The 24,887-nt window shown below is 37.7% G+C and overlaps 1 protein-coding gene across 4 annotated transcripts in view; it reads right to left on the bottom strand.

Moving 5' to 3' along the window:
• Window positions 1-24,868, bottom strand: part of STRN3 (striatin 3) — a 68,445-nt gene extending 43,577 nt beyond the window's left edge. For all 4 annotated transcript variants that reach the window (XM_069784046.1, XM_069784048.1, XM_069784049.1 and 1 more), the window contains exons 1-2: window positions 24,369-24,868; window positions 3,403-3,506 (exon numbers count right to left, since the gene is read on the bottom strand). In XM_069784046.1, the coding sequence (XP_069640147.1) occupies window positions 3,403-3,506; window positions 24,369-24,692 (428 nt within the window). In that variant the 5' untranslated portion in view covers window positions 24,693-24,868. The remainder of the gene's footprint in view (window positions 1-3,402; window positions 3,507-24,368) is intronic.
• Window positions 24,869-24,887: the final 19 nt, after the last annotated feature.

Below are 24,887 nucleotides of genomic sequence, written 5' to 3'. Positions count from 1 at the left end.
ATTGTAAAGTTAAATAAAGCTGACAAAATGTTCTTGCTCAATTCATAAGTAAAGTCAATAAAGCACTGTAATTGAAAAGCCAACCTAAATTTGTTCAATTTAGAGCTGTGACAAATCCTATTTAGGAGCAGTTGTTCCATTTTGGAGCTACAATTTCAAAACATTAATTAAAATTCTGCTTTAATTGTTCATTAGAGAAGATAACAATGCACCTGATCTCAAATTATACCAGTGACTAGCCACTACAAATAACAAAGTATTGCTCCATGTAATGAGATCAGTTATGTCTTTCACATCACATCTGATGCTCAACTTCAATTTTACAGTAAGAAATTAATCTTATTAAATTCCAATAAACTATATATTTGCAAATGTATTCCTCTCTGTATTGTCACACCAACAAGGGTAATTATTACATATCTTAAAAATCACTAACAAGCTACAGTGTTGTTGACAAGTCAGTGACATTACTCTTCCACACCACACAGTAACTGAATTCTACAAGTGGCATCTTTTGAATCTTTTTGAGTATTGACTTGCTATTCTTCTAAGGCTAGGTTTCCATGTGTGAAAAAGTAAGAGGAAGAGAAACAATGCCCTACGTTGATTTAACTGCTTGCTGCTATTTAATTGTTGAATCCTACACTCAGTTACAAGGATATAAGACAGCTCCAGTCCAAACCCCATGAAGTCAAAATATAGCCACAGTTTTATGATCTCAGTGAGTCTTATTAAACACAGCACTATGTTAATGAAGCTTGGAGTAGAATGGCTCAGAGTACACACAGAAGATATCTGGCTGGATCTGCAAAGCACCATAAAGGAATATACAGTAGCTACAAACAAAAAAATCCCATACATATTAACTACTTAAGGCCTAATTTTATTACAAAAATTGACACAGAACTGCCGAAACATTTAAGGACATTAAAATAACATTTTGTTTCTCTAAAACACTATCACACCTGTTGCACACACCCTTAGAGATACATATTAGAAATATCAAACTATTTTGTGACTACTGCTGCATTTGATTTAATCTTACACACTGATGTCCTGTTTCATACCCTTTTTCTGAGAAATCACAACAGTCATCATTGTCTGAACGAGTTTTGTTTCAGACTCCCTATAATCTGGTATTTCACTGCATGAAACTTTTTGACAGCATCAGGGAGTTAGCAACAAAAGGAGGACAAAGGGGGTGGGGGGGAATCAGATGTAACACTGAAAATTGCTGTCAACGATTTTCAGATCTGAAATTCTCAGGATTTGTTTTGCTTTGGCACTGGTTTCTTTTCATTAGTTGTGATTCTTCACTCAGAGGAGCAATGGCAAAAAAAATAACATCTATTATCCTGAACTCTTCATTCAGTGCAACAACCAAGAAACTAACATACTGTCATTCTTGGGTGATTTACTGACAAGTCAGTACCTGCTTGCTTTCCTTACTCAATCCATCATACTTTTGCAATTAGATCCCCTCAAACTACTGGGCATCTGTAGCAAAAAATAACAGAAAACTTCCTCGTTGCCTCCCACACATTCACCAATCAACCCCAGAGTTTCAGTTCCTGTTTTTAGCAATCTTCACGAAAATTCTGGCTGGGATTTAAGCAAAGATTTTCCTCTTGAAAAAGTATGCAGTGTTGGCTTGTACCCACTAGCCGCAAGAACTAAAGCAAACTGTATGCTTCTGCTGTTCTGTTTCTATTGTACATATGTTTACAACTTTCTTGCCCATCAGATGAATTTTGAAATTTCATGGGAAGTCAGATTATAAAGGCAGCTGCATTTCAGGAGAAAGCAGGAATGAGGTTTCACCAGTGCCATTCATCTTCAAATTCTGTGTTCTGTTATATGATGTCTTCACACTCCAGCTGTAATTAACTGCCTCTGATTTATCTCAATAAGTAGGCAATCCTCACAGCCTTATGGTGTGCATTTGCAGAAAGTCTCTCTGTGCAGCACACAGAGAGTTTATTATTGCAAAAATAACCAAAATGTTTTCCTTCAACTTCTGAAAGTTACTTACATCCAAGACACTTGGGTCTACCCCAACAGCACATTACTCCTTTGATATGTTCAATGCTCTTTAAAGGAAGAGCACACACACCCCAACACTTTGCATGCTTTTCATCTGCCTTGAATTCAGAGTGACTTGCACATTACCTGTATAACAATGTAACTGTTAGTCTTACGCTGGTTGGAAACCTTGAGTTACTTTCAATTTGGAGGAGGGGGCTGAATGAAGAAATAGATTCTTTCTGCCTATTACTTCACCAGAACACATATAATGTGCTAATATGGCTTTCTGTATGAACATACACTGTTTTCTGAAGCACCTTTATACTGGACATTTCACAGAGGTATGTAGCCATCCTTGCCAAAACATTAGTTTCTAATATGAAGCCAACTAATCAAAGTTATTTCTGTACTAGTCACTTACTTGTAGTACTAGTTCATAATGTAAAATATATTTAGACATACTTACTCTTGGACAACTGACTTAAAAATCTCGAGGTGAAGCCTCACTACACTTTGCTAAAAAATTTTAAGTTTACTCTGGCAGGCATGTTCCACTCAAATCAAAATAAACAAATAAAGGCTACCTATTTTGTTGCCTGATCCTCAAGAAGTTTACGCTGTTGAATTCAGCTACTTTTTAAGAGCAATATAAAATTAAATATAAGAATTGAGTCCACTACTGAAAGTATAGGCACAAGACAAGATTAGTCTCCTAGTGTTTTTGCAAAATTAACTACTAATTTTTGTCAAATGAAATAACCAGGCAACAGAAGAGCATGTAGGTTTGAAGGACATTAGCCTGCATGGACTGAACGGAATTTTAATTTTTAAAGCATTAAATTAACGCTACAGAAAATGCACCTACTGAGACTAGACATTCTAGCATCTACCACATAAAAAACCCAATCCTTCAAAATGTAATACTAGCTTTTAAAGGATTCCATTCTGCCACAAAACACAGTTTTCATCATGCAACACATACAAAACAGTTGCAGGGAATCAAGATAACAATATTTTTCATCCTTTCAAGTTTAAAACCACTGAAGAGTAGGTAAACGTATAGTAATAAGTGGTTTTGGAATGTTTATTCTTAGTTAGTATACCATTACTCTAAATCAGAAAAGGAAAACTGTTCAATTTGAACTTTCTGTGTTTAAGACATGAGCCCAAACAATTTGAAAATTATACAACTTTTTATTATAGCAGACACTAAACTTTAATCAGAAAACATAGGGTAAAGATGACCAGCCATAAAGACAGTTTACATAAAGTAACACAGAATCATCTAGTAAAGATAGTTCACGTAACGTGATGGAACTCCTTTTAGTCTGTAAAGTCATTCAGGTCAGTTAAAAGCTGAACAATTTGTATACCTACCTTTCTTGTTTTAATGCATATTCTAACATTTTTATTCTTCTCACTAAATCTTTCTTCAAGTTTTCTTGACCCTTTCTTTCCCCTTGTAAAAATGCTATCCGAGCCTGAAAACACACACACAAAAAAAGACAACAGATTTTATTCCATTCTGTTCCCAAAATAAAGCAATGAAGTCTGTCTCAGAAGGAGGGGAAAAAAAAAAAAAAACAAAAAACCAAAAGAGAAGAAACTGTTTTGCATTAATCATTTCAGTCAGTCATTAACAACAAAAATCTTTCTGCCCTAGAGACCGAGTACTATTTTCTGTTCATAAATGTTGGGGGTTTTGCCTTCAAATAAAGGTATTAAAGGTAGTTTAGTAAGTGCAAAAGACAGCACAAACAGCAATCATATTAAACATTTTAACATATTTTGCCCTTATAGCATTGTTAGCATAAATTCTATTATCCATTTTCTTCCAAATCCAAAGCCATATTAAAATGGGTACACAGCATACTCTTAAGCAATTTACTTTTTAATGCCAGTATATTGAACAGATTAAGAAATGGTCACATGAATTCAAATACAGACTTTATAAATCCACTATACAGGAAATAACTATATTTTATGGATTCACATTTTACTTACTACTGAAGACAGCTCAAGGTTAGAATATCAAAGGAGAATTGGTTTTAGTGTGCTGTTCTGTATGGAGAAAAAGAATGCTTTTTTTTTTTTTTTAATAGCATCAATCATATTACCCACCTAACTTACAAAGAAGCAATGAAACTTCCTACTTGCCCGCTAATCTAGTAGATAACAATAAATTTAGTAGAACATACAAGCTATTTCAACTAGTGCAAAAGGTCTAGTGGAAAACTTTAAAGTAGTCGAAAAATAAAGGTAGTAAGTTTGTTGAGAAAAAACATATCTTGTCTTTTCCAAGCCAAAATCCTAGGGAAGACAAGGAATTTGCAGATGTGAAGACAAAATTTAACCAGTTAACGATATTACTGAATTGGCCATCATTACAGGAAACCACAAACTCATTTGTCCTCATTATGACTTTAAAAATTGACTGAAACCATTGGGTAGCTAATTCAAGACAGGATTCAATATACAATTTTCTTGGCAGAGGGATTAAAAAGAATAGAATAAGGAGAGTAAAGTAGAGACCACATTGCTTTATGGAGCTTAAGACCAACAACACAATTTCATTATTAAAGGAGGCACAATTAAAAAAAAAAAAAAGCAGAGCTATAATCAGCATCTAATCTATCCTTGAAGTTTTTTTTAAAGGGAGTGGTTGTACATTTTCATTACTCTCAGTGGTTAGAGCCTGAAACAGTCTAACCAGGATGATAGCATTCTTGCACTGCTCCTTTGTCAAGACTAAGTGGTATCACCATATAAAACTTCACACATCAGCCCTTATTTTAGCCCCTCTGGCCTTCTGCTTAATGGTAAACCAAATTAAAATGTGTTCTTTTACCTTGCATTAGCAAACTAATGATTTAATCAATTAAAATTTAAAATCCTAGTGACAACAAGGCTGTTAATGAGTATTGCAGTTAGAAGTCTGTCATGAAAGCACTCTCAACTAACCACTGCCACTTGGTAAGAAAGAGTAATGCACCAAACAGTGCATGATACAGGCTTTGTAATGACTGCACAGATATTTCAAGATAAAAGGTAGAGACCAAGATCCAGAATCTGCTATTTTAAACAGCGGGCTTCAAATGGAAGGGGATGGAGGGAGTTGAGCAAACCCAACAACTATATTAAACTGCAATTATGTTACTTAGATTCTAAAAAATACTATAAAACTGAGTCTAATCTAAAAGAAACTTAACAGCCTTCTGGAAAAAACTACATTTATACATAATTTCCACTCCTCTAGTATCTAAGGCAGCAAATGACCAGCCAATTTCACAAGCCTAACTTGTTATCCCAATTTTCACTAGTCAAGGATAAGACAACAAAAAGTAAACAGCGTCCTTACACATAAAAACAAAACTACACATGAAATAGTTATAAAAGTAGTTTTTTAGTAGTTTTTAAAAAAAACCCAAACCATATGTGCAACACCATACTTCAAACATTTGGGAGTTACTGCATGCACATAGACTCTTTTTACAAATATAAACCCAGAACTAAATACTTTGATAATTATCATCTAAGGAAGGTTATGAAAGCTCTTATGCTCCTTGACTTGAATGCAGTTCTCAACTCTTTCCAAAACTCAGGTCTTCTCTAAGTGATGGTCTTCTCCCATTCTATTAGTCTTCCTTCATTGGCCAGCACCCTTTTATAAGTATTTGACAAATCTTAGTTGCCAGCTGCAACTGTTGAGCCTTATTTCATCCTCAGTCTGCTGATAACAGAGAGGAAAATAATATAGCTGCGATCATACACAGAGGGAGGCATCTGCCTCCCAAATGCTCACAGCCAAATTATTTCCTTCTTCTGGAAACACTTCTGGAGTACTTGGCCAAACAGAATCAAGTCTCCGTATTTACTAGGTATTGCCTAGATCTCATACTTTTCAACCAGACAGGTTAACGAGCTAAGTGATCTTGAAAATCACTAGACTACAGAAACGCTACAAAAATAAAGCCAAACAAAACCCAAAAATCCACCCTACAAAAAAGCCCTCAAAAAATCCTTTATATACAACAACATTTATAACAACCTTCACACGGTCCAAAAGGTTGAACAGAGGTTGTCACACAAGAACGCACTTTGTAGTTGAGTTTTTGACTTTTTTGTCAATATTAGCAGACTTCTTTTAGCATCGCTTTCTGTAATTGCTTCTATACACATTTGACTGATCTGGGAATTTTTTTTCCCCCTCCATTGTAATCATCCCATGGCTAAAACATAACAGAAGCTATCTATGCAGAAGTTAAGAGCTTGCTCTTTATAAATAAGGAAGATCAATTTAGACTTTATGAACACTTAGCCATCAAGACCCTCCATACAAAACTGAGAATAAGATCGCTGCAGATTTGCTGTATAAATTACATTATCAACTTGCTTCCTTAAGTCTTGAACTGAGAAATGAGGGATGTCAAAACTATCACTTGACAGGTTGCGTAGCTATGAGCCCTAAGAACACAAAATTTCCCAACACTGACTTTTTTGAAAAGCGGTAAATCTCAGGTTCGATAAAAACAGATAAAGTAAACAGATCAGTCTCCCTCAGGGTTGTTGTACTAACTGAGGTTCCATAGACAAAGACAAACACTTAAGAAATGCTCTCTACATAATAACTTTCTCAAATCCGTAGATACTCCTTTCCTTTGAAACAATTCTCAGGAGAGCTAGATTCGATATGATTTATAACTATACTGATGATTAAAAGACTGACTGGCACTAAAATTGGGAAACAAAATGGCACAGAACAATTTGGTACTCACCTTCCCTCCCTCCCACTTACAACAGAATTCTTTTCATTGTCTTAAACCAATTTGTAAGTCCCCAGGCTGATACTAAGAGGAGCAGTCGTCCTCCTCTTATTTCTGTTCCCTCTACTGTGCTGACTTAGCTGCTTCTGCTGCCACACATTAAATCTACCGAGGAAATCATTCTATTTACTTTTTACTCAGTTCTGAATTACATCAGTTTCCTGATCCTACTCTGTATAGCCACAGGAGTACTTAGGCTGGTACAAGGGATGCAAACAGGATACTGAAGTAACAGCTCCTTTCAGTGACAACATGGTCCTAGATCAGCCCAAACTGATCATGATATCATAACCTGCATGTCCAGGGCACAAGAGTTGCAAAAACAAGAGTACAGAGCCTAAGAAAGTCAACAACAAGACAAGTCTTAACTCTTTTGAATTACAAATTCAATCAAAATGTATTTTTAAAAGTGTATTAGCAAGACCATTTCTTAAGGAGGAGAAAACATGCTATTTTACTGAACATGTATAAAACACTAGTTCTTTAAGCAAAACTACAGCCTCCCATGGCTTTAAAAAAATCCAGCAGAATTTCATTGTGTACAGATTCTGTTAGAATATTTTTCCCTACTGACAGGGCTATGCTTCAGATTCTTTAAACAAGCTCAACCAGGAGCCTCTCTTTTCAGGGCAGATTCCTCCTCTCCTACCAGCCTGTCCATTTTCATATTTACGGTATTTTCATGAATCTCTGATATCCACTATCTTACTACAAAATTCAGTGACACTTGACAACTCTGGGCTCCGTCTACACCTTGGCCCTCAGCTGTAAGTAAGAGTACCACCACATGAACTTGCACAGTTTTATTAGGAAAGCGTTCAGGGAGCTCGGAGAAGCAGTTAGTGTGACAGATATTTTGTATTTGTGCAAGGATGCATGAAATAATGCCTGAAACTAGGCAAGATGGAATACAAGGATAAAAAGAATTACTGAACAGGTACTTGAATAGTATAGATCCCATGAAAAAGAATTGTCTGAGGTTAAATAACTACAGAATGCACATATAGAAGGGGACAAATAAAAATTCTAACATCTAATATTCTAGATTTTGTAAACTTAATATTGTTTTAATGGTGTGTTGTATTTCAGACATACATGCACTACATTTTGTAGCTGGAGGGGTTTTTATCTTTTGAATAGAAAGTCTGACCATGTGCAAACCAGGCAATAGTCCTTCTCCCAACAAACTCCAACATCTCAAATAAACTGCAGTTTTCCTTGAATGGTAGGAATAAGTAAATCACTGATTACACTGACACACCACATCCCTAGCATGCAATTACACTGCTTGATCAAAGTGTAACTGAAGATTTAAAGTCGTTTACTAGAGAACTTCCACATTACTCTAAATTATTAAAAATACTGCATTTCACATAGGAGTTGACAAATCAAAATTTAAAGAAATATTGTTTTCTGAGAAGAAAACAAGGATTTCCCCCCCTTCTTTTTTAAAGAAGCTTGAAAGGTCCTAAAACTTAAGAATTATTGCTCTAAATTTCATACAACACTACCCAGCATAGCAGCATTCATATTAAAACTGCATTTTATTGCCTCAACTGCACAGAAAAGCCTGACTTAAAGACAATCTCTATGTTGATCAACGTATTTGTCTCAGCTATTGAGGACAAAGGTGGGAAGTTATTACAGCATTTTGGGCAGGTAAAATTGCATATGCAACCTAAAGGTTATGTAATAACTACATACAGTATTTCATAGTCTTATTTTATTAATGAATCCTGATATGCAGCATTTGAAATATTCACCCAACATCTCAAACCTAGCAAAATATATCAAAGGGGAAAAGAGGCAGGAAACCTGAATGGTAAAGCATGTAAGACTGATTAAAGGACTTATCTTACACTGTTGAAACACTAACCTTTCCAGTACAAGTCAAACAATCAAATTCTAATGTATTTACCAATACAGGAACACACTCAGGAAGTGTGTATACTTTCTTTCTGTTTCAGTTGCAAACGTAGTTAACTCTCAGACTCTAGAAATATAGTTGAATCTTTTTCAAAATACATGTAAAGCAATGCCAGCTGCAATGCAATGCTTGTGTTTTGTTTTTCTAAAGTCCATTCAGACTTCTAGAAGGAAGGAAGGAAAGGTCTGCAGTATTTCTGAAAGAAATGCAATACATTGAAGCAGCTTGAATATACATACCCAGTGCACACATAAGTGTATGCTCGTCCTACTAGGGCATGTCACAAAACTCAAAACAATTGTAAGATTTATTTTTTTTTAAACACTTTGTTTTAATCATAAGATTATTATCACACAAAAAGACTAACCGAATCTTCATTTTTAGATATTCATTATGCCAAAGATAAAGCAGAACACTGTTCTGGAAAACTGAAAAATACTGGGGAGATGGAAGATTTGACTCCTAACAGTAATTTAAGAGTGGACACACTTGTGTAGCTACTAATGTTCTAGTTCCCATTCAGAAAAGGGAAACTGAACATAAGAGGAGTAGCCTTCACCTTCAGTTTTCAGCAAACACAGTCCAAAACTTCATCTCATCCAGAACACCTAAACCATCACGCATGTAAAAGCATTAAGCATTTAGAAGAGTTTCAGTGTATCCTTACAGACCTGATTATGCCTATATATTTATTACAATTACAGTTAATCCCTAAACTGTCTACTGAGGACTGAAGATACCTTGCCAACTTCAAATATATAAATAAACATAAAAATCAATCTTTATTTTGCAAATTAAAGTCTCAAGCAAGATTCTCTCTCTAGTAAGCTGTGCAGTGAGATAGGTGTCACTGGTCATATCAGGATCATACATGTTTCAAAGATATACCACTTGTAAAGAGCCTGCAGAATAAAAAATAATTTGAATACTTAAAAAAAATTAGAATCACCAGCTCTCGTATGTTGACGGAAAACCTTTACTTCATAAAAACAGCCCAGGTTAAAGATGCGGAAAAAAAGATTTCAACAACTGGTTAATACTAGTGTACATCTGAACAACATTTGCAAATAAAGACCATTTGCTGTGGACCATATGAACAGTCAGTTAAATATCAGGTCAGTAACTACTGCACTTAAAGTAGCAATGGTATTAAGATGTGTCCTGAAGGTTCCCTTTTTTATAGATCTTTTCCTTTTGAGCTGATGATGATTTCTTGCTCCTCAACTGATACTTTTTTCAGAAATTCATCTGATTACTTTCTGATCACTTTTCAAAAGCAATTCCTAACAACTACAAAAGTGACATCCTTGGTCAACTGTCCCACAAGAGTGGTAGATACAAGAAACCCAGCTAGCTCTAAGGAGCAGTCTGGTATGTTAATGACACAACTGACAGATAAAAGAGAATTTACTCATCCATAGGTCTCCTTCAGTCCTGCAACAGGTATGGCAAAGACCAGGCTCGCAACTCTCCTTCCCTAAATCTGTCCTTCCTTTTTTTCCACTACCACCATATCATCCCCAGTCATTCAGATTCAGAAGTTTGCTTCTTTTCACTACAGGGCCAAGTACTGTCAAGTTTCATCAGCTTCTTTGAACAACTTACAGAAAATCCAGCCTTCAATTTCCTCCTCTTCTACGGTAGGGTCAAACTTCTAAGCCACAACTTAAACTCCATATAACACTGCCTCCATTCCATCACTATTCCTTACTAGAATTTTTTCATGGAATAATTTTTTCTTGTGCTAGGATTTTTATAGCCACTCTCCTAACCAATATGGTATTTGGGAATACTAGAGTAACAAAACTCATACAACTCATGGATGTGTTTTTAAAGACTAACACCCTCTAAATTTCATGGTCTGGAAATTAAGTAAACTAATTGTCCATAGACTTCTATCCACTACACAGAAGCCAGCAGCGGGGGCGGGGGGGGGAGGTCAATTGAGACTACAAGTCCAAAAAAAAGTTAGAAGCCACTAAAAATGATGGATTCAAACTCTGTTACAAAGAGCATTCTCCTCAAAGACTAAAACGTACATGTCTAAGAATCGGAACCTAAATAAAACAATTTTTTTGGAGTAACAAATATAAGTGCCTTAGAAGTTTATCATTCATGGACCTTTCTTGTACTCAAGTGTTCTTTATCCAACAACATGCTTCTAAAATTTTGTTTCAGTTAAAAATTTATAAATTAAACTGGGCTCAGTATTTTGTAAGTAAGTTTTTCTTCCCAATTTCAGTCCCAGAGGCAATCCTTCAGAAAAGTAAGTTCCTGCCTAGGAATTTTTAAAAGAACTATCATCTTCCTCGACGAAGAGTCTATTCTATAAGATTGAAGGATTACATTAACTTCAGAAAAAGTAAAGATAATCTGGTCATTATCATCAACATACTGTAACAGAACTACTAAAACACTCCATGCCACAGTGCCAACAGTACCAGCCACTGTCCCTACATGCAGGCTCTCCTTCTCCCCACACACCTGACAATTTGTGCAGGCATTTTATTTTAGCATCATTAAAGACTTTTCTACTAGCAAATTTGCATTTTCCTTTGCACCTGACATGCAAATCATCAAGAACATCAGCAATCTAAGCAGACCCAAGATCCAGCAAATTTTAGCTGAAAGCCATTAAACAGCCATAATTATGTCTTTAATCAGCTGACAGTTAACAGGAATTCTTGGAGGTACTAGATCACCTAACCAGACACAAATGCTCATTTTGACCTCAAAAAATGCTCACTCATTTTCACCTCCAAGTTATTCTACCTTCACCAATATCAATATAGTTCTACTGAGAAATTACAATCTTTCCAACAATCTTTCCGTTCAAACATCAAATTGAATGCCATCACTCAAGACTACTAAATAGCCAAGTAAAACATAAGCAGCAAAAGTACTTCTTACAACTAATAAACACTTACTATTCTATGAGGAGTGTGTATAGTATATTTCAACTGCATTTCTTTAGCAGATTGAATAATCTATAAAACATGTTTGAACACAAGCTCCCAAGACTATGAAGCAGTCATATTTCTAATAATAATTTAGAAAGCTCTGCAAACAAATGTAAATTAAACTAAGTTCTCTTTACAGTTAGGACTGTTTCAAAATGTGAGTATCCTTCCTCAAGAAAGTATGTACTTCCTGAAGATCAAATCATGTAAAATAAAACTAAGAATTCTACATCTATTTTCTTAACAGACTTGCTATGGGACTTCAATTCATTTCATATCAGTTTTTCCAATAAATAGAATAAGAATATTAGTGTTCATATGCCCTTTACAGAAAAAAGTTAATACAGGATGTTAAATAGTTTTACATATCAACATATGGTCACTTTCAATGGGACTAGAGAAAACTGCAAGACTCCGAGTTATGCAGTTTAATCCGCCAATACGTAGTTTGGCCAGTGCCAAAATTTAACACAAAATACATCCTACATTCATCTCCAGTCAGTGTTTCTTTATCAAACCACCTAGCAGGTCTCTGTGACAATATTCACAATAGCACAAACATCAGTTAGCTTTTGTTAATGTCCAGAATGGATTGCTGCTGAAAGCCTCTCGCACACATTACCAAATGAAGCAAGAGGAGTACACAATGAAAAAAAACCAAAACACCACCTCCCAAATGTCTTTACCATTTAACATAGCAACACTGCAGAGCTTGAGAGCATCTACCAAAACAAACCACTTTCCTTAACATGTCTTTCACAGGCCTAGTATTTTCACTGTCTTAATAGTTTTTATAAAGTCACACAATCTTTCACAAAACATTGGGAATAAATAGAGGACATAATAAACATCCTGTGGTTTTGCAGACTCAATGCTACATTCTTTCTTTGTCACGTACAGCAGCCAAAAATTAATATTTTTTTCCACAGATGAAAAGAAATTCTTATCAGACTACCGTTTAGTAAGAAATTATTGAAGTTTTGCATTTTTAAAATCAATTAAGTCATGGTATTTTCCAAATGTCTGTGCTGGAAAAAAACCACAACACAATTGCAACACCAATGTCAAAAGCTGAACTCTTGCCAAAAATATCAGCTATCAACTGTAAATGCTCTCTCCCTCAATTAACAAGACTGTATATAGTATTTCCTAAGTAAACTTTCCATTTTGGAACATTTTGTACATTATTCCAGTATGAAATGCTTAAGGGAAGTAAAGCTTGTGAGCAGTATCTTCTCTTTGGACAAACTAATGAAAACAGACACAGACAAGCTTGTGGACAAGCCAGAGTCCAATCACCAGTTTCGATCAGCAACAGCAAAATACACCATAACCACAGATTAGATTGTGTTTTAGCCACTAGAGAAATACTCTTGACCCTCACAGCTATGACACCACAGTAGAGGAAGTATTTTGAAGACATTTAGCATCATCATAGATGTCAGTTTATTCATGAAATGTTCTAAGTAATGCTAAAATAATGCCTAAAAAATTTTCACTCGACTTTGAAGCCTCTGAAGTACGTTTCTCCCCAGACCCAAACTCTCTCACGTACATTTACCCATACCACAATAATCAGAGATTCAAAATAAACTGTTGAACATGCTTCTATCTTCTTTACGTATTACTGAAACACAGATATAAGGGTGCTATAGACAGGTCTGCAATTTACACACACCACTATGTAACGGTTCTAACTGACAGCACAAACTGATTGCAAAACACAGACTAAAGTGCAGTGCAACCAGAGCAATTGTAAGAGAACTTCTTAAAGAAAGGTCAGGATTATTCTGCAATTGGGAGTCTTGGAATTACACTGCAAGGGTTCTTGTACATCTTTTTCTAATTTTAATTTTTCAAGAACAGCTTCTAGCCCTGGACAGGCATATTCAACAACCCACCAACAAACCACTAAACTACTGCATTTTGATACTGGCTATCAGTAACCCAATTAGGTCTCTATTTTAGTTAATAAATGAAAAGGTCATTGCCTTTCTTAGCAGAAAGTAGCTATGTTGAGTACATTTCACCTATTACAGTACAGATAGCGCCGGCTTCCTTTTCATTTAAGACAGCCATTCAATACTCTGAATATTCAAGATTAATCTACAGTACTCCCATGATCAAATTCCTGCTTACTACTGCAGTTTTCTCCATAACTGGATTAGAAAACACAAAGCCAAAGGAGTGATACTGACAATAAGCCAACTACACGTTTGTGTGGCTGTATGTACTTATATACACACTCATATTTTACTAGAATTTAATTTGGAGAATAATCTTTTCCTATCCAAACTAGGCAATATATACCACTTTTTATTTTCAATCATATAATTAAGAGATTCATGTGTGACTCAAAGTCAAGCTGCTGGAGACTTAGTTTTACAGAAGAGCAGTGCAGTCAACTAAAAATACATCTATAAATTCTCTGTCTTCCAGGAGGAAAACAACAGTCTTCCAGCTTCTCTAACAGGATAAGTGGCATGTGGGAACCTAGGAAAGCAGGTTTTCAAAATAACATTGATGCAAATAAAATTGATTTCAAAGACAAGAAGATCAATAAATGCAGTCTGACATTTAGACAGACCATATTTCATTCAGTTACCTTTGTCCTGAATCAAATGTTTGACTTAAGATGTAAAAAAACCAAAACAAACAAACCCAGAAAGAAATCCCCTAGTTCCCTCAGTAGCTTACTCCAAGGGTCCAGTTCTTCACTTAAGTATGATGCCTTAAGAAAAAGCATGGAAAGAAGATATAAACTTAATAGCAGTAGGTTAGACTACAGAGTAACAGATGGCTTATTTTGAATCCATTTATATTTCTTCTGTGCCTTCATGTAGAAAAGACTCAATTTCTCATTGTACAAAAGTTATTTCAGTATGTTTTATACTTGTTGCCTGATTATTTCTTTGGCTGTTCTACTCCCCCCCCCCCCCCCAAAAAAAAGCTGTTACCCAACTTCACACACACATATAGCTGTCACATTATCTACATCCCCACATTGGGATAATTTTCTTTTTTTAATGTGAAGTTTCAGTCTACTGTGTCATACCCCTTAAACTACACACTTTTCTACTTTAAATTAAAAAGCATCTCAATAAGTCCAAAACCCAGGGAAGCACCTAATAAGGCTACCTCTCAGACTTTTTTTGATTAGCCAACAAGACTGAACTCTAAATGGATCAATCTTCAAAATGTTATTTCCAGCCCTCAAATTGTTTTTATGTCAATTTTTCAGCATTCTTTTCAGAATTACTACTAAAGAATGGGACATTATATTGCAATGTTGACCTTGCCAGTTCTGCACAGATCACAAGACAGAAATCACTTCCCAATTTCTATATTTATAGCTCCCACTTACAAAGCCACAGATCATTCAGGGGTTTTATGAATTTCTTTTAGCAGGAAACTCACAGCAGTCCTGAAAGAAAGCAACTCAGCATGTTTATTTCAGCACAAGTTCATCCTCAGATGCAGTTTCCCATTCTGTCACTGTCATCTATAATGTCTACGTTTCTCCTAAATGCATGAACCTTGCAAGTAACATCTTTTAAAAACCAAAAAATAGTTACACATCTCAGTTCATTTCTATCTAAGACGACTCATGTACAGTCTTTTAAAGTGCTGAGCATTTTTTGGAACACATCTAAGCTAGTAAAAAAGTTTTCTTTACAAGAAAATCACCACTACAACCAATAAGACTAATTATACACTGATGGTAACACCAAAACACAATATTTGAATTTGATAAGATTAAAAATATCTTTACTGTCAGCATCACCATGTGGGCACATTTTTCCATTAAGATGAAGTTACATTATGAAGTTATACAGCTAATAATGAAGTACCACAGTTAGAGCTTCATTAAACACTTAATACTAAATAGAATTAAGAATATTAAGCTCATTCTCTTTATTATTACTAGTAGTTGTATCACAAGAGCACAGAAATCAGAGCTAAGTTGTACACTTTGTAGTGTGGCAGGTCCTTAGAATCACTATAGAGTGGAAAGGGAAGGAAAAACCACAGCGTGGCAAACATGCTCAAGAACGTAAGTTTCCTTTCGAAAACAAGGAACTTCTATTTATTAGTTAGGAATACAGAAGGGGAAAGTATAATCTGCAGCAGACTGCAAACAGTGACCTGCACTGACCTAGACTGTTCTAGTGATGAACACTCCTGTCAGTGTTCATCAGCTGCAGGTCAGTAACACACATTCTCAAGGAACAGACAGAAGAAAGCAAAAACTACTGAAGTGTTAAAATGAGAATATAGGAAGCCATCTATATATAGGTAAAAGAATACAGTATTACAGAGCTTAAAGAGCTCTGCGTCATTAAGGCAATGGCAATGTTGACAATAACAAAATCAAATATAATCAAGTTCATGGAAAGAAAAGTTATGAAAAACAAAAGAGTAAGACAGTTAAAAAACAAGTGTATAATGTAAAGTGTTTTAAGGGAGGCATCACAGAAAGTTGATGAAGAATGGGTATTTTGCACCTCCTAAATGTTAATCTAGCCTCCTGGCACAGAATAGCGCCCGCGCTCTCTAATTTACACCACTTTATCAGAGTTAACAGAGTCAGTAGTCTTGCCTTCTACTAATTCAACTGTACAAATCTTGCTAAAGTTATGAAACAGAATAGGTCTTATAGAACTTGTAGACATGTTTACATGTGCTCCTTGAATACTTCTGAGAGTTCCATTTGTCCAGGCAGGATCTTTTCTTTTCCCAGGGTCTCAAGGTGTATCCCAGGATTCTGTTCCTGCAACCCTGGGAGGGGAGTTAAAGCACCTTATCCTCAAAGAAAGCAAACAATTTCAGTTTCACAACTCTTGAATTGCCAAGTGTTTTAAAGAGTTAAACTCATCTGGCTTGTTACCACTTCTTATTCTCTACTTTGATATACTGTGATATCTGAAATACAAGCAAATGTACTGAAGCTGTCTGCTGGTAAACTTAGTATCAAGCAAAAGATCGTACTATTCACCTGGAAAATTGTATTTTGAGATAAAAATTATTTTACATAGAAACAAACCACAGTTTTGAGTTAAATACTAGAATCAAGCATTCTCCAGCTTCTTATAGTGATCACTGGTGTAAAGCCAAGGGGGAGGTTTGTTTGGTTTTTTTCTTCTAGAAGGAGTATTATTGCATTGTCAATCTCAAATTTGGTAGCAATTAAGGAGTAACCACATTTTGGATTAAGAGAAACCAAATTGAGCAAATGGAATAAACTTTACATCAAGTGACCCATTTAAAAAAAAAAAAAAGATAATCAGAAAGAACTTCAGAACTTCAGGCATCTGGAATTTCTGAAGTTCACTCCCTATTTCAGGATCATTTCAATCAGCATTCAGAGAAGCACCATTTTTCAGAATGTTAGAGCCAACACATGCAGGATTTTTCAACATAAATATATGCATAATACCTTCAAAAAGGCTAAGAATGCACTCCACCTCTCAGTACCATTAAGTGGAATTTATCCTGAACACAGAAAAATTTATTTTTACCCTTAATTTCTAACAGCAGGTTACCTCTAATCAGCCATTTTTATAAAAATCCTGTAGTGGCAGAAAAAACTACATAGTTTGAATTCATGCTGTAGGTTCAGGACTGGTCCTGAAGAACAGCCAACTTCATAATTAGCTCTTAATACCTGTTGGAGTTGAACAGATGAAGGCAGAAGATACCATTAAACTCAATATCCTGCTGAGCCATTGCTTAGGATAATTCAAGAACAGTCCGAGTGACAAAAAATAACAATCAGATATGCAAACAAAGCTCTTGCAGGTCACATATTTGTCCTGAAGATTTGTTACATCAGTGGAGGATCCAGCTTCCCTAGCTAGTCTCTTCATCAATTAGGACAAAGAGATCATTATCACTTTCACCCAACTTCTTAAGTGTCAAAAGGATGAAGAACACCCACCTCTATCTCAAAACCTACTTTCAACGTGAAAGAAATTATTATACCACCAGACACTTCCCACCAAAAACATTCCCCAGCGTGAGATTCCTCAAAGAACCGTTAAATATGCATAGGTGTGATGGCAATGAAACTAAGAAAATACAAGTTCAGTGGTTTAAAAAAAAAAAAAAAAAAGTAATTCTTTACCAAGAAGTGTTATATAATTTATCTGCTACATACTTTTAGGCTGTCTCTAAAAGAAAACCTCACCAGAATGAGTGAAATAACAGTTCCGTACACTGCTTCTAATTAAGAGTGACTTTATTGCAAATAATTATTTATCAAAGAGCAATTATTACACAGTAAAAACACTTCTATCCCAAGTGTTGGTAGAAAGGAGTTATTTAGGAACAATATTCCAGAAAAAAATTACACAACTACTGTACTGATCAATATCTTCCTGTACATAAACCTCATAGCTATCCAGGTATCTCCTGTTCAATTTCTACAATCTTTCTGTAACTCAATGTCCTGTATTCTTTTGCTGTGTTTTGCCTCTATGAGGTGCATACTGCAAGAAAACTATACAGAAATATTAAAGATTAAATCAACTATTTGAAAAATAAAATTGGATGAATGGCGCATAAGCAGAAAAGTGAAAACACTGGGGTTTTTTTAATGATAAACACTCTAATCCTTGAGAGCCATAAACAGTATCTCAATTTTATAGTGAAAGAAATGTTAACGATGTACCTACCTTCTTTTCACAGGAGAATATCTCCTTATTCCTATTTACCTTGAACTATGTCAAGAAATCTCACTTCAAATTTGTTCATGTATCTTTTAGGGTAAGCTCTGCTATGTAGCAGCTTCCATTTAATTTACAATCAGATCTTCTCTGTGTAGGTTATTCATCCACAAAAAGGAAGCAGCTCTGCACATTTTCAATTTTGAAGTCTTGCCAAGAAGGCTATGAGGAAGGCAGGATTTACCCCCATGAACGCAGAAGAAAAGACTTTCAACCTTCAGTAAACAGGCACCTAAAGTTCTACCAGAGGCTATCTGCCTCTAACACAGTTGACTAAACAGCTTATGGAAAGCCACAGTAGGGAAACCCTTGATTATGTCTAATTGCCCTCTACCCAAAATACACAGAACTCTCAATTCAGTGCTTTAAATTGCAAAAGGGACTTAACTCTACAATGTATGTAGCTGTTTTCACCATTAGCTTAGAAAAATGATTAATGCACAGAAGTTTCTGGGTTTTAACTTCTACACGTATGGTATTTTATACTGAAAAAAGTTTCATTATAAAACAAAGCTATTAAGCATTCAAATACTTTACTATGCAAATAAAAAATATTTATTTGTACAAAGAGGTACTTCTGCACACCTGCTACAGCAAGCACCTTAACAGCTTGCATGAACAGAAGTTTGCCATTTCAGATGCACGTATTACCCACATACCTCATGGCATTTACAAGTATCATAAATAAGAATGTTGATCAACTTTTTACAAGCTATTTCTTTCTGGTTTTGGTCAGTGTTGATTAAGTATCCTTTGTTTTTAAGGACTGCTTTAGTAGTTAGTTAAGCTTAATTTCATAGTAAATACTGAGATACACCTGTAAGACACAATGAAATAGCAGTTCAACTTCAACCCTCTAGAATGCAATTGATAAACAATGCATGTGGTTAAAATACACTGTGCACTTCACAACTGCAGCATCTGCATTTCCTGCCTGTAACCTTTGCACGTTCTATCACAATTAATGCCCCTAATATCAATTAGTTTGTTATTTAAGCAACACAGTATCAAAACAGCACTAAGCGTATTTTCAAACAACCAAACCAAAGCATTTCAAAGCTACCTCACTGGTCATGAGAATATAAGAATGGCTATGTCTGGTCAGACTAACAGACCACCAACCTCAGTATACCAATTCTAACCACAGGCAAACAGGCAGCTACATGCGAGTAGCATAGAAACAGAAGGATAAACCTCAGAAGACATGCCAAATCTCCAAAAACTTGTAAATCAAAAGTATCCTGAGCCAGAGGTAGTATCTTTGAATTTAGACACCCCCAAGGACTTTTCTTCCATGAACTCATCCAAACACTTTTTGACCCAAGAACATTTTAGCATCACAAATAGCCCCCTGCACAAAATTCCACTAGTTCCTGAAAAGCCAGGGTTTTTTTGAAAATACTTAATTTTACTTCATGCTTCCTAGTTGCTGAGACACACTGATTCTTTCCTTAAACTAATGACCATTTTACAACTCTCATAATCGCTTTCACTTCCAATCTATGATCGAAACGAATTATTTGCTTGCCTATACCATAGGTGAAGTCTATGGTATCAGAAGAATTAATTGTTCCTCCAACTTTAAGAGAGAAACATTCCCAACACTATCCTCCCTTCAAACCTGCAAAGTAAACCAAGCTATGAGTAGCAAAATATTTCAGCAATCGATTCTTGCTACACTTTGAAAACACTGAAGTGTATCTACACTCTGAACTTGGGACTCATCTAGTTCATGATATTAATACATTTACGTATGTTTACATATTTACAGTTATGTGTAAAGTCCCTAATTTAGATAATCACGTCAAATCTGAAAGATTCCCAGGAAGATACACATCTTTTTTTTTTTTTAAAAAAGAACATCATTGGGATGTAATTCTGCAATATTTATGAGGTTCCCAAAGTTCATAAAATTCTTGTAATGAGCTACTCTCTGCCTCCCAGCAGAAGGGGGGGGGGGGGGCAGGGAGAGAAGCATGCAAGTAAAATCTGAAATCTGTGGGTTGTTTTGTTGTCTTTTTTAAAACACTTACATAAAGAACACAAAATGTTAGATAACAAAATCCTCCCATAATGTCACTAAAGAGTTGGGAAGAAGAGCATTTGTAAAATTAGATAAACTAGGAACTTCAGTTGTATGTCACTAGTGCTGTCATTTTATATGATAGAAAATGTATTCAACCACATTAATCTTTACGCACATTTGAGCTACTTAAAAGGATGCATACTGTTTATACTGAAATTGTATATACTTTGTTCTGAGTATTTATGTTTCTTAATTATTCTTCCTATTCATTAAAACATTTGGAAGTAGCATCTACTGTTAATTCTCTCTCAACACATTCTTGTGTGATTTCTAAATATCAGAGAGTACTCAATCTCATTTTTATCTAGTTCAGAAGATGTGAATAAACTGCACAATTGAGACCTTTATTCCAGCCAAGCACTATCAGTCTGTAAGCCCCAAAAGAAAGTGAAGCTCTACTGACTTTCCCCCAAAAGTTGCACATCTTCCTATGATACTCCTTTTTGAAACAACTTTATCTTCCTTCTCTGAAAGTTTCTGTAGTGCATCTCCAAAGTGCTTTCCCATCCACGTTTCTTTTTCTTTTATGAGACTACAGAGCCACTTACCTCCTAAAGGAAACAATTATTTCTAACAAATACATAACATCCAACAATACGGGCTTGCTATAACTCCTCTACAGTGCACAAACATCTTAGAAAACATGGACTGAATTTATCTCAGTATAACAGCTACTGACTTCAAGGTCGCTACATTGACAGATTAAAGTTACAATTACAAAACATTGTTCCAGTGAAAATCATTCTTTTAGTTCACAGAACATAGAACAGATCCAGCCTATTACTTCAAGTGATCAACGCACTACGCAAGGCCAGACTACTTCCTTTCAACACAGCAGTGAGTAAATGCTAAAGAAGTTACTGTGGCAGCCAGTATTACAAATGAAAGGAAAAAAGTGTACTATGGTTCAAGTACTGCACTCCTGATATTTGACATTTCTGTACCTGGTACTAATTTGCACACACAGATTTGGCCAATTATTATGCTGCTTCACTTGTGCACACAGACAAAACAGCCATGCGCCTGAACAGTTGGAAAAGATAGTAATCTTACCAAGATCCAAGAAAGAATAAACTTACTACAGATCACCTCTCCCTGCACCATCACCCCCATACACAAAGAGCACTCCTACTAGGGGTGGGCAATTCTTCCAGGCGCTTGAACTATACAGGAAAAAAGAAGGTGGTGGGTGGGGAAATCACACAAGAGTCCCATTAATTTCATACCGCAGATAAGGAAGTATCTTATTCTTTGGAAGAATGCAAGTCATAAATTCAGAACAGGTAAATAAAATCACACATATTACTAACTCATTTGGTTTTCCACATACTTTTTATAAAGCATTGTTTGCAAAGTTATCAAGTTAACTCGGAAAGAACTTGTAATTGCCAGCACTGAGAAACAGTGTTTAGAGAGTTTATTGTCATGTTGAAAGGAAGAAGTTACCTGCATGAGGAGAACTGCATCTAAACCATCCAACTTGCATACTTCCATATTCATTATCTATTGTCATTCTGCAGAATTATTTTTTTTCCTTTCAACCCACAAGGCCTCAATCATCAAACCCCTCACACTTGTACATAGTACCACACAGATGAATAACACTCTCAGCAGTTTCAGTGGACAAAACCATTGTTTGGGGTCCAAACTATTAAGTCTTTACCAGTCACAAAATATACTGGGACTTTACAACTTGAGTTACAGAACAACAGAAAGATGCAGGCCTGGTAAACACATCTCTTCCAAAAATATTCTCAACACATTCCTGTATCACTCTTCACCACTGTACAGGTTGACATTTAAAATCCAAAGGTAATGCCCTCCCCCCTCTTCTATCCTGGGCTTCCAAAGTTATAAAAAAACCCACCCTCATGCGTAAGCATTGTGCAGCGACTATGCTGTCTCAGTCCCATGACCTGATGCACACACAAGGTAGAGTGAATCAACACACACATAGCCAGGGTCAGAACTACTACAGTATCTTCAGAAATAAGCAACTGAAACAGTATGGCCATGGATGACAAACAGCAACTGCAAACAAAAGCTGCAGACTTGGCAAGAACACATCATGGTGTCTAGAGGCCACATGAGTCCATAGCAGCTCTTTTTCAGTCAGATAGAGCTTTCAAAGTCTCCGAACTGAGCTTTACATTAGAGTATAGAATGTGGTACTTTGTTTTAAAGTAACAAGCCTGTGCATAAAACAAATATTTCAAGATGGTTTTGTTTGCTAACAAATGGCACTAAGCAACTTATTTATAAACATAGTGCTATATTACTAAGACCCTAGAGAAAACAAGAGAAAGTCAATTGTTCTCCATTAAAAATGCCCACCAACGTCCACCAAACTGATTTTAAAAGGAGCTGTTCCACAAGGCTTAAAATGGTAAGACAAGCAGTAAGTGAAAGAAATAGCAAAACTTCATTTTTTTTCCCTTGGTGTTTTTTAAAAATTCTATCTTAATGATAAATGTAACAAAAATAGTGCAGATTACATGCTTATTAGAGAGCTCAGAAGTCCTGAAAGAATTGCCTAGGCTCAGGTATAGTTCTTGGTTCTGAAATCTGAAAGTAAATACCTCGCAAATGTTGGCTACTGTTGCAGCATGCTATTAAAAACTCTAATTACAGTGCAATTTGATGGAATGCCACTTCAAGACAGTAAACATTCACTCGGTACAAAAAAATCACCAAAAATTCTTCAGGAGCAGTGAAGTTTGTAATTGTCTACATTTCTGTCCTGTAAAAGAATAATGACTCCTGTACAGATACCTCGCATTCAGTGGATTTTATAAACTGTACATAAACTTGTAATAGTCTACGTGTAGTTTCATTTTTACGCGTAAAAGTAATTAGTAAAGGCATCCTTTCTATTACTAAAAGCAAACATTAATGGCAAGAGATCTATAGTGGAACTCCAACACTTGCTCTCTACCCTGAAGAGTTATGCCATTTTTGTTCCCGAGGCAAAGTTCGTGCTTTCATGCATATTACAACCACCACGCTGCAGACCCATCAACTCCTCACTATATTCTTCAGCAGTTGTTTCTCCCATACGAAATGTCCAAAGGAACGAGACGGAAGGAAAGTGAGCATAAGCTCGACCTGCCTCAAACCAGAGCGCCTGGCCAAGTCCCTCGCTTGAGGTCTACCTGAACACCCTTTCCTCGTCCTCTCCCGCCCGGCCGGGAGGCACTCCTGCCTGCCTCTTCTGCCCCAAAGCTACCGCTCGCCGGGCTCCGGGGAGGCGCCAGCCCTCCCAGGCCCGGAGGCTCTTGCTGCCCATAACCCGCACCCAGGGCTGAGGAGGCCGCCGGCCCGGAGAGCCCCGGAGTCATTGTGCCGAGGGAGGCGATCGCAGCTGTCAAGGCGCAGCTCGCCCCGCCGCGGGCGGGCGGGGAGGAGGGTCAGCAGCCCCGCGCCGCGGCAGCGCCCGCCCTTCCCCTGCCGTCCGCCGGGCCCCGCAACGCCAGTACGGGCGAGAGGCCTGCGGAGCAAGGGCTGCCTCCGGAGCCAGGAGCCCAGGCGGGCGCCATGCTAAAAACCAAAATGGCTGCCCCAGGGAAAGGAGCCCAGCTCAGGCCGTGAGGGGCTGCGCCTCCGCCGGCCCCGCCGGCCGGCGACGCCGCTTCGCCCGCCGGACCTCGCCCGGGTACCGTCCCCAAGCCACAGCGACCGGCTCGGCCTCAGGGGCCCAGCGGGCTCCGCTCGCCCGGCCAGCTCTGCTCCCGCGCCCCGAGCGCGGCCCGGTCCCCGGAGCCCACCGCGCCGGTCCCAGCCCGCGCCCCGCTCCGCGCTGAGCCCGCCCTCGCCCCCCCGTACCTGAAGCTCGGCCCGCTCCACCTCCCAGTGCGCCCTCTCCATCTCGAAGCGAGCCCACTCGTGCTGGATGTAGTGCAGGATCCCCGGGATGGTGTAGTGCTGGGGCCGGGACAGCTCGGCGGGGCCCGCCGCCTCCTGACCAGCCGGGGCCGCGGGCCCCTGGGGCTGCTGCTGTTGCCCTCCTCCGCCGCCGCCGGCTCCGGCCCCCACGCAGCCCCCACCCGACTGCAGGTTCACGTTCCCACCCGCCTGCGGCGGTGGCTGCTGCGGTCTCGGGGCGGCCGCCATCCCACCGCCTCCTCCGGCTCCGGGGTGCTCGTCCATTGTCTGCGGGGAGCCCTCCTCCTCGTCCCGCGGCGGGGGCCTGGAGCAGGGGCCAGGGAGGGGGTGAACGGAGCTGGCTGGGGCGGGGAGGAGGGGGGCGGGCCGGGCTCGGGGAGGCGGGGGGGGGGGGGCTGCGCCGAGCAGTATCCGGGTGTCAGAACAGCGCCGAGCCGCCGCCAGCCGCCATTACAGCCG

Source organism: Haliaeetus albicilla, chromosome 5 (genome assembly GCF_947461875.1).
Source record: "Haliaeetus albicilla chromosome 5, bHalAlb1.1, whole genome shotgun sequence".
NCBI lineage: Eukaryota > Metazoa > Chordata > Aves > Accipitriformes > Accipitridae > Haliaeetus > Haliaeetus albicilla.
Note: the sequence above shows the minus strand (reverse complement) of the source record. Positions and strands in the feature narration are given on the sequence as shown.